Source organism: Hylobates moloch, unplaced genomic scaffold (genome assembly GCF_009828535.3).
Source record: "Hylobates moloch isolate HMO894 unplaced genomic scaffold, HMol_V3 SCAFFOLD_16, whole genome shotgun sequence".
Lineage (NCBI taxonomy): Eukaryota > Metazoa > Chordata > Mammalia > Primates > Hylobatidae > Hylobates > Hylobates moloch.
Window position 1 is genome coordinate 55,443,643 of NW_026652291.1, and position 11,407 is coordinate 55,455,049.

General features: G+C 40.9%; 1 protein-coding gene across 1 annotated transcript in view; it reads left to right on the top strand.

The window, feature by feature from the left end:
* L2HGDH (L-2-hydroxyglutarate dehydrogenase) overlaps window positions 1-3,385 on the top strand; it is a 73,447-nt gene extending 70,062 nt beyond the window's left edge. Inside the window, exons 10-11 of the mRNA XM_032179212.2 lie at window positions 241-453; window positions 1,353-3,385. Of these exons, the coding sequence (XP_032035103.1) occupies window positions 241-436 (196 nt within the window). The 3' untranslated portion in view covers window positions 437-453; window positions 1,353-3,385. The remainder of the gene's footprint in view (window positions 1-240; window positions 454-1,352) is intronic.
* Window positions 3,386-11,407: the final 8,022 nt, after the last annotated feature.

Here is an 11,407-nt window from a genome sequence, read left to right on the forward strand (position 1 = left end):
TGTGATAGGTTATTGTTATGTGATAGGTTATTGTTATGTGATAGGTTTTAGGCTCTAAGCTAACAATATAGGTTTGACAGGCTACAACTGACAGCCTTTAGTTAAACATAAACTCATTGGGTTTCCATATAATTGTGCATTTAGAAGAATACTTTATTGCTTTAAGACTCTTTGGAAACACTGACTTGTAAAGTATCCTATGTCTTTGAGTCAGCTGACTCCCATCTTTTACTTTTGCAGGGGCCCAGCTGGAGTAAGAGCCCAAGCCCTGGATAGAGATGGAAATCTGGTAGAAGATTTTGTATTTGATGCAGGAGTTGGGGATATTGGAAATCGCATTCTTCATGTGAGAAATGCACCTTCCCCTGCTGCTACTTCTTCCATTGCAGTTTCTGGAATGATTGCAGATGAAGTACAACAAAGATTTGAATTGTAAATAATGAAAGGAGCTAGGTATGCACTGTAATCTTCATGTCAGCAACAAGAATGTACTAATTGCATTCTTTAATTTAAAAAATGGTTTTTAAACTTTCATTTTTAGGTCAAAGGTAACCACTGCATTGTTAAAATGATGTAACATAGAAATAATAATTTTCTACAAAAATTAGCCAGGCATGGTGGCGCATGCCTGTGATCTCAGCTACTCAGCAGGCTGAGGCAGGAGAATCAATTGAACCGAGGAGGCAGAGGTGAGCTGAGAGCTGAGATTGCACCACTGCACTCCAGCCTGGGTGACAGAGCAAGAAAAAATAACAATTTTCAAAATGTTAGGCTGGGGGCCGTGGCCAGCACTTTGGGAAGCCAAGGCAGGTAGATTGTAGCCCAGGAGTTTGAGAACAGCCTGGGCAACATGACAAAACCCTGTTTCTACACAAAATTAGCTGGGTGTGGTGCCTCTGTAGTTCCAGCTCCTCAGTAGGCTGAGGTGAGAGGATCACTTGAGCCCCGGAGGTCCAGGCTGCAGTGAGCTATGTTCATGACACTGCATTCCAGGCTGGATGATAGAGCAAGATCTTGTCTCAAAAAAAAAAAAAAAAATCCAGCCTGGGCAACATGGTGAATGAAACCCCATATCTACAAAAAATACAAAAATTAGCTGGGCATGATGGTGTGTGCCTGTAGTCCCAGCTACTTGGGGGGCTGAGGCAGGAGGATCGCTTGAGCCCAGGAGGTCAAGGCTATGGTGAGCTGTGTTCGTGCCACTATACCCTAGCCTGGGCAACAAAGTGAGTCCCTGACTCAAAAAATAAAAACAACAACAAAAAATAAATTCCATGCTTATTTACTTTGTGAATAAAGAGGCAAGATACAGTTTTATCTGTCCGAATCCCTGACTTTTTTTTTTTTTTCAGATGGAGTTTCACTCTTGTTTCCCAGGCTTGAGTGCAATGGTGCGATCTTGGCTCACTGCAACCTCTGCCTCCCGGGTTCCAGCAATTCTCCTGCCTCAACCTCCTGAGTAGCTGGGATTACAGGCACCCACCACCCCATGCCTGGCTAATTTTTTGTATTTTTAGTAGAGACGGGGTTTTGCCATGTTGGTCAGGCTGATCTCGAATTCCTGATCTCAGGTGATCCACCTGCCTCAGCCTCCCAAAATGCTGGGATTACAGGTGTGAGCCACCACACTCAGCCCTGAATCCCTGACTTTGTTAATGACCTGTCCTTACCAACCATGACCTAGAGAAGATTTGGCTTTTTAAGAATTTTGGAGAAAGATGGCATAAAAATGGATTATTTCCTTAAATCAATTTTTTAGCATTATACTACCTAAGCTCATTTGGTCTCTCATAGACAAGAAAATACATTATATTGTAGGTTACATTCTTAATTTTGAAGAGTCACAAAACTCACATTATTTAGAGCAACAATATTTGTATTTGGAAATTAAAAATTCATGATTTCAAGAAAATACATAAAATTTACATTTTTGAGTAGTTTGAATAAGTTTCTATCTTAATTATAATATTTGTAGGAAATAACAAAACAAACTCAAAACCTTTATTATTTCCAGTCTCTTTGTAACTGATGTGGTATGGTATCATCATGAAATCTAAACAGTGGTATACTGAGTGGTTGTCCTGCTCTTCAATCTCTGTGGCTGAGAACTGAAATAACTTAGAAGAGACAGATTTTTATGAGAGCAGTTTTAGAATCCTGACACTGATGTATAGAACTCTAATTTGAAAAAGTTATTTATCTATTATATCTCTGATCTTTAGTCACACTAAGGCTCTCAAAATGTTGGCCAAGATTGATAATGATTCATACGTACTTGATTTTTCAGGGCTCCTATAAACTTGTATAGGGATATTTTTCCATTTTTGATAAATATCTAACTTTGAGGCATTCACTTTTGTAAACCGCGAAAGTGCCTTACATTCATGTGTACCTCATGAGTATTTTCAGTTGTTGCCCAGTGCTGTGGTATATCCTGTATATATGTGTTGTGTGGTATCTGTTGAAATTATTCTTATAATTTAGAAAGTTAGAAAATAGAAATGTAAATGAAAATGTGGCAGCCTGACTGCAGAACTTTTGAGTACTGAACCACATTTAGGTGAGGCATTTTCATCCATTCTCCCTGATTCGCTCTCTCAGGATTCATCTTCTACTGGGTATGTCTTCTTTCCTCTTAGCTCTCCAAAGCTGTATGATGGATGGGTGAGAAGGATGTGCATTTTGGTTGATAGGAAAAATGTTTCTGTTTTCTTCCTTTTCCCCTCACTTCAAGCATTGATGATTACATTGATTGAGCTACTTCATCCATTAATTTGAAAGGCTACACATCATCAGCTCATGTTCAAGAAGTAGCACATCCCAGGTAAACAGAGTAGGCCATTATTCAACACTTAGGATGAGTATATTAAAAGCATTCAGATATCAATGACAGAAGAAACAAGCCCTAATGTTTCTTTATAACAGCTGATTCCTGCAAGAAATGCAAACACAGGATATTTTTCTCTTCCATTACAAGATTACTAAGAGATGGAAAATATTATCATTCTCTATTTTGTCAATAGTACGATTGCATACATACTAAGTTGTAAAGACTGGAATTACAAAAAATGATTGTCCTAATTGAAGCAATCCTCAATCCATTCAAGTCTGTACAATACCCTGAAAAATAAAAATGAAAAATTTGTGGAAAGTGTTTTGAATATGTAGGTTATTCTGTTTGTAAAACATTTTATGTGTATGTCAATAGGGTTTTGTTGTTTAATACTGATATAATAAAGTTTTATGTGTTTCTGACAGAAGAAATGTATATTAATATTTAAAATATTTTAATGAGCCTTGGTGTTGTAGAGAACATATTTTTTAGTTCCATAAAAACTTTTATGCAAATAAATTTTTTTATGTGTAAAACATAAACTTTAGATAGATAGCAGCCAACCTTTTTAAAAAACTCATTTCTGTGTTAGTATATAATACAAAATGAGGTTGAGTAGTTTATATTTTGGGTAAAAAGTGGAGCATTTTAGATTTTAACTTCAGAGTGTTCGTGAGAAACTCTTGATGTACCAGCAAGTATATTTTTGGTGTTTCGTGTTACGTAGCTTAACTCTTTTATCCATACATATATGTGTATATCAAAGTCCTTCCCTTGATCCTCTCAGCGTTAGCACTGTTTGGGGAGTTGCCTTTACTGTTGGCAGAATTCCACTTTCCCTGAGGCCATTTGGAAATCTACCTAGTAGCCTGTGGGATAACCTTAACTCTTAGAACTTTCTTCAAAGGATGGTGGTGAGAGTGGGGTATACTGCCAGGCCCTGGCCTATGGGAGTTTGTAAGGCCTACTTCTGGAGGCAATCCAACCCTGATGGCTGTACCTATGAGCTATCCCTGTAAACACGGGAGACATTGTGTCTATATTGTTTAAGGACTGGCTTTGCCCTCCTGGGCCCTCGATCTGTGTCTAGACTTCTTGGTCAGAGGTTTCCTCATCTTTCTGCGCATACACTATTATCTAAAGATCTTGTAAACATTTTTGAGTTGTAATCGTAAAGTCAGTTACTAAGCTTTTCTAACACACTCAAAGGGAGTTTTTGAAATATCTTCATCAGGGCTTAAGGTAGAAGGACAGGGTGAAATGGTTGGGAAAACAAAAGCTGCCTCGAGATGTTTTCAAATAGTTTGTACTCATTAAAGAGCTTAAGAATGGAAATAAACCCTGAAGCCCTGAAGGGAAGAACAGTGTTGATACCAACCAACTCTACTTTTCTGGCCTCAAATCCTAGAAAGTATGGTGGGTTTGTTGTTGTTGTTGTTAATTGCTTTTATTTTCTGCTTATGGGAAGGGTCTCACATTAAAGTTATTTTAAGTTTCTTTTGTCCCTGGGATAAAATGAGAAAATTTACCTTTTAGATATGACAAGAGATGGCAGGTCTTGGGTTGCTCAGGAAGCCCAATTTTGAATATTAGGAAAGACCTGAGGGACAGTGATAACAGAGGAACCTCTCTCACTAGAGAACTTTGAATTTCAGCCAACTTCTGCTTAAAACTGTATCCTAAGAAAAACCTCTTTAAACTTTGTTGCTCTGAAGCAGAATGAAATGGCTACAGAAGTGGTTGTTTCTTTTACGCCTTTCAGGTTTAATTTTCTGTAAGTTTGTCCACTGGGAATATAAGAGCTGTCTTTTACAGATATCAGTTTATTTTTTAATTTTTATTTATTTTTCTCTTTTCCTTTTTTTGAGATGGGGTCTTGCTCTGTTGCCCAGGCTGGAGTGCAGTGGGACCACCTTGGCTCACTGCAACCTCCGCCTCCTGGGTTCAAGCAATTCTCCTGCCTCAGCCTCCCGAGTAGCTAGGATTACAGGCACGCGCCACCACACCCAGCTAATTTTTTATGTTTTTGGTAGAGATGGGGTTTCACCACGTTGGCCAGGCTAGTCTTGAACTCCTGACCTCAAGCGATCCACCCGCCTTGGCTTCCGAAAGTGTTGGGATTACAGGCGTGAGCCACCACTCCTGGCCTTTTTATTTTTTTTTTAAGACAGAGTCTCACTCTGTCACCCAGGACCCAGGCTGGAGTGCAGTGGCATGATCATAGCTCACTGTAGCCTCAACATCCTGGGCTCAAGTAATCTTCCTGCTTTAGCCTCCTGAATAGCTGAGACTACAGGTGTGCATCTCCATGCCCAGCTAATTTTTTTTTTTTTTTTTGAGGAGACAGGTTTCACTATTTTGCCCAGGATGGTCTGGAACTCCCGGCCTCCAGCAGTCTTCTTGCCTTGGCCTCCCAACGTGCTGAGATTACAGGTATGGGTCGCCACACCTGGCTGTGATATCAGTTTATAATAATAGCAGTTTCTTTAGTTTGGGTCTTTGTTGTTGTTTTGGTCTGTTGAGTAGCTTCCCAAGTCACGCAGGCCACGTACTAATTGCTCTTTCCCAGAGTGCCTAGATCCTTAACCTTTGCCTATATTTTTCTTAGATGCTTTTTTTCCCTTTTTTTTCTTTTTGAGATGGAATCTCACTCTGTTGCCCAGGCTGGAGTGCAGTGGCATGATCTCAGTTCACTTCAGCCTCCGCCTCCCGGGTTCAAGCGATTCTCCTGCCTCAGCCTCCTGAGTAGTTGGAACTACAGTCACACACCACCGTGCCTGGCTAATTTTTGTATTTTTAGTAGAGACGGGGTTTCACCATGTTGGCCAGGCTGGTCTCGAACTCCTGACCTCAGGGGATCCACCTGCCTTGGCCTCCCAAAATGCTGAGATTATAGGCATGAGCCACTGCACCCAGCCTTTCTTAGATTCTTGATCAATCATTCCAGCTGGGACCTCATGGATCCTTCTAAATACCCAGAACCAATCATGTTGGTTATGTTACAGGCCAACAGGAAAAGGTTGTCTTCTGACATCCAACTTTGTGCTTTGGAATTTAGGGATATAAAGATGCTTTTTGCTTCTACTTTGCATGTTAGAATTTTGTGGTTGGTAGTGAATTTTTGAATATACTTTTATTTTTGAATTCTCTCCAGAATTACTTGGTAAGTTTTCTGGAATTAAAGAAAAAGCCTAGTGTTAAATGTTATTTTAAAAGAGTTGATGCAACATTGAGGATTTCAAGGTTCTACCAGCATTTCTAACTGAGAGAATAGTAGTTTCCTCTGGAAGGAAACTTCCTATGAAAGTCATATAGTGATGGCATTTATTCTAAGAGTGGATGTGGTAGGTGAGAACCACAGAGTTGAAGGGAATCTAGAGGGTCATTCTAGGCTACTCAGCTTCCAGAAATCACATCAATGGATAACATCAAAGAATCACACTGTTTTTTCAAGTAGAGAGTAAATGATTATATATTTGGGTCAAAAAATTGAAGTTTGGTTATCAGTGAATGTAGTAATCACAGAACAAAACAACACTGTTGTGAGTTAGTGATCTAAACTAACACAGGAGTATAAACCTACCCCAGAGAGAGGGGGTTTGCCCTGTTTGGTTTATTATTTTGGGTTCAGTTGGTAGAGAATAGAATCCATTCTAGCTAAACAAAAATAAGCTTATTTTGGGCGAGGTGTGGTGACTTAGGCCTGTTATCTCAGCACTTTGAGAGGCTGAGGCAGGAGGACTGCTTAAGGCCAGGAGTTCGAGACCAGTCTGGATGGCATGGCGAGACCCTCTGTCTACAAAACAAAAACAAAAATTAGCTGAGTGTGGCGGCATATGGCTGTAGTCCTAGTTATCTTTTTTTTTTTTTTTTTTTTTGAGACGTAGTCTTGCTCTGTTGCCCAGGCTGGAGTGCAGTAGCATAGTATTGGCTCACTGCAACCTCCGCCTCCCAGGCTCAAGCAACTCTCCTGCCTCAGCCTCCTGAGTAGCTGGGATTACAGGCATGTGCCACCATGCCTGGCTAATTTACTTTGTATTTTTAGTAGAGATAGGGTTTTGCCATGTTGGCCAGGCTGGTCTCAAACTCCTAACCTCAGGTGATCCACCCGCCTCAGCCTCCCAAAGTGCTGGGATTACAGGCGTGGTGAGCCACCTTGCCTGACCAGTCCTAACTACCTGAAAGGTTGAGATGGGGATCCCTTGAGCCCAAGAGTTCAAGGCTGCAGGGAGCTATGATTGCACCACTGCACTCCAGCCTGGGTAACAGTGAGACCCTGTCTAAAAGTAATAATAATACATTCATTCAGAGAATGCAGAATCATTGGAAGGCTAATGAAGTAGATTCTGGTTGAGCTTTCAGGAACCAGTCCCAAAGCCACACCACAGAACCAGGCCACTAAGAGTAATTTCAAAACAATTATGATCCACAGAGAACTGCCACACTATGAGTCTAGCCATTGCTGCTGCCACATAAAACTAGTGACTGAATGGTGCTTGCTAACAGAAATATCAGAGTTGTAGCTTCCAACTCACTTCTGCCTTCTTTTTTTTTTTTTTTTTTTTTTTTTGAGATGGAGTCTTGCTCTTGTCACCCAGGCTGGATTGCAGTGGTGCGATCTCGGCTCACTGCAACCTCCACCTCTTGGGTTCAAGCTATTCTCCTGCCTCAGCCTCCTGAGTTGCTGGGATTACAGGCGCCCACCACCACACCCGGATAATTTTTGAACTTATACTAGGCAGGGTTTCGCCATGTTGGCCAGGCTGGTCTTGAACTCCTAACCTCAGGTGATCCATCCACCTTGGCCTCCCAAAGTGCTGGGATTACAGGCGTGAGCCACCGTGCCCAGGCTCACTTCTGCCTTCTATATCTCACTCTAGTGTATCTGATAGGCTGGGAGCTATACTGAACAGATTACAAATACGTTCATTGTTGACAGCTCAATTTCATTAACTGTCAGGAATTTCAAGGATTCTATTGCGGTAACATAAATAACAAAAATTTGAATGATGCTTTGCCCTTTTTTTTTTTTTTTTGAGACAGAGTCTTGCTCTCCCAGACTGGAGTGCAGTGGCACGATCTTGGCTCACTGCAAGCTCCGCTTCCCGGGTTCACACCATTCTCCTGCCTCAGCCTCCCATGTAGCTGGGACTACAGGCACCCGCCACCACGCCAGGCTAATTTTTTGTGTTTTCAGTAGAGACAGGGTTTCACCGTAGCCAGGATGGTCTTGATCTCCTGACTGTGATTCGCCCGCCTTGGCCTCCCAAAGTGCTGGGATTACAGGCGTGAGCCACCACGCCCGGCAATGCTTTGCCCTTTCACCTTTATTATAGGAGATGGTATTTGGAACAGCTACTTCCCCCACGTACAATGACTTTCCACCTGGTCGTGGTGGCAATATTTGGATGACCTCAGTGGCATCTTCATACTTGGAGAACCAGAAAACACTCTTTTTGTTCAATAGCAGGTTGTATGTAACATATAAACACACAATGCCTTTTTTGTGGGGAGTGGGGGAGGCATACTAAATCTTTTGGAGTTTCATACAAAATTATAGTTCCTCTTGGGAAGACCTTTTAGGTATGCTGTCTCTTACAGGGGGTTGAGCATGAGCCTCCCGTAAGGGTCAGAGGACAAAGGACTGTCTGAGGGCCTGCTTCAACTTCTTTCAGGCAGGTGGCTGTGAGAGGACCAAGCTGGCTATGGCAGCAACCCATGAAAGTGAGTGATAACAACATTTATTGTTTCCTGTGGCATTGCTTTGCTTTGCTATTGACTGGTAGCACTTGTAGCTTTAAATAAATTGAGGAAGTATGAAAGAGTAAATGGAAGAAATGTTAAGTAAGTCCTTCTTGAAAATGTTTTTAAGTGGGAGAATATTAGTGGTAAATTTCTAACTGTCTTTTAACATTTTAGTTGGGCTTGGATCATTCACATTCTCCCCAAATCCTTTCTAAATTTAAAAAAAGGTAAAGGCCAGGTGCAGTGGTTCATGCCTGTAGTCCCAGTACATTGGAAGGCCGAAGCAGGAGGATTGCTTAAGACCAGGAGTTCAAGACCAGCCTGGGCAACACAGCAAGACCCCCATCTCTTAAAAAAAAAATTACAAATTACAAAATAAATTAGCTGGGGTTGGTGGTGTATACCTGTAGTCCTAGCTACCTGGGAGGCTGAGGCAAGAGTACCCCTTGAGCCTAGGAGTTCAAGGCTGCAGGGAGCTAGTATGATCACGCCACCACACTCCAGCCTGGGTGACAGAGTGGGACCCTGTCTCTTAAAAAAAAAAAAATTAATTTAAAAAAGGAAGCAAAATTACAATCTGCCAAATTATTGGCTGGGCGCAGTGGCTCTCGCCTATAATCCCAGCACTTTGGGGGGCTGAAGAAGGGGGATCACCTGAGGTCAGGAGTTCGAGACCAGCCTGGCCAACATGGCTAAACCCTGTCTCTACTAAAAATACAAAAAAATTAGACGGGCTTGGTGGTGTGTGCCTGTAATCCCAGCTATTCGGAGGCTGAGGCAGGAGAATCACTTGAACCTGGGAGGCAGAGGTTGCAGTGAGCCAAGATCACACCACTGCACTCCAGCCTGGGTGACAGAGTGGGACTCTGTCCCAAAAAAAAAAAAAAAAAAAAAAATCATTAACATAATAATTAGCATATTTCAATACAAATTTGTGATTAAGCTTTTTGTTATGTTTACATATGCCCTCCCTCTTATAGTATCAGTGTTTAATACTTGCATTTTTTTGTTTTATTTTATTTTTATTTTTTTGAGATGGAGTCTCCCTTTTTTGCCCAGGCTGGAGTACAGTGGTGCGATCTCGGCTCACTGCAACCTCCTCCACCTCCCAGGTTCAAGCGATTCTCCTGCCTCAGCCTCCCGAGTAGCTGGGATTACAGGCACCCACCACTATTCCTGGCTAATTTTTGTATTTTTAGTAGAGATGGGGTTTTACCATTTTGGCCAGGCTGGTCTCAAACTCCTGACCTCAGGTGATCTGCCCACCTCAGCCTCCCAAGTGCTGGGATTACAGGCGTGAGCCACCATGCCCAGCCTAATTTTTTATTTTTTAACTCTTGAAGCAAATGTTTATAGTTAGACTGGAATTTTTTCATTAAAAATACCTCTTAATTAGTGTTTTGATAAGTACCATTTTCATGTGGTTGCAAATTCAAAAGTCACAATAAGGGGTCTAGACAAAGTCGGCTGACACCTATAATCTTACTACTTTGGTAGGCCAAGGAGGGAAGCTCTCTTGAGCCCAGGTGTTTTTAGACCAGCCTAGGCAACATAGCAAGACCCTCATAACAACAACAAAAGTCACAAAAAGGTACATGGTGAAAAATCTCCCTTTCATCTCCAGCCATCCAGTTTTCATCCCTATGGCAAGAAAAATCTTTGTAGCCTTGCTGATATGGTTTGGCTGTGTCCCCACCGAAATCTCATTTTGAATTGTAGTTCCTATAATCCCCATGTGTCATGGGAGGGACCCAGTAGGATGTGATTGAATCATGGGGGTGATAACTCCCATGCTGCAGTTCTCATGATAGTGAGTTCTCACAAAATCTGATGGTTTTATAAGGGCCTTTTCCCACTTTTGCTCAGCACTTCTCCTTGCTGCTGCTATGTGAAGAAGGACATGTTTGCTTCGCCTTCCACCATGATTGTAGAGTTTCCTGAGGCCTCCCCAGCCCTGTGGAATTGTGAGTTGTTTAAACCTCTTTCCTTTATAAATTACCCAGTCTTGGGTATGTCTTTATTGGCAGTGTGAGAACAGACCAATACAGTAAATGCAGAGAAATTATTTGAGTCAAATGCTTATATAATAAAATACTGCATTCTTTATATATATATATGAGGAACCATACTTGCAGTACTATACATCCTGCACTTTTCATTTTGCAGCATATCTTAGATAATGTTCCACAGAGGCCTGGTTATTTTAAAATAACTTTATAGGTTCCACTGTATGGATTTACTATTATTTATTGAACTAGTCCCCTATTCCTACTGATGATTATTTAAACTGTTTATTTCTAGGGCGTTTTTTGTTTTGTTTTACTTCTGGTATAATAAACAACACTGCAATGAATAACCTTGTCTCTAAGTGACTTCATATAAGAGCAAGTATATCTACAGGACATATTCCTAGAATTTGCTAGGTCAAAGAGAAACTTTGATATTATCTAGTTCCCCTTGACAGAAGTTGAAACAATTTACAGTCCTAATACATGTACAATATATTAGAATGCTTGTTTCCTCATATCTTCACCATCATAGTGTGTAATCAAACTTTTTCATCTGTGCTATTCTAATAGGTGAAAAATGATAACAGTATAACCCCCAAAAGAGGATTATCTTTTTCTCCACATCCTCAACAGCATTTGTTATTACCTGTCTTTTGGATATAGGCATTTTAACTGGGGTGAGATGATATCTTATTGTAGTTTTGATCTGCATTTCTCTAATGATCAATGATGTTGAGCACCTTGTCATATCCCATTTGCCATTTGTATGTCTTCTTTTTTCTTTTTTTGTTTTAAATTTTTTAAAAAGTGTTTTTTTATA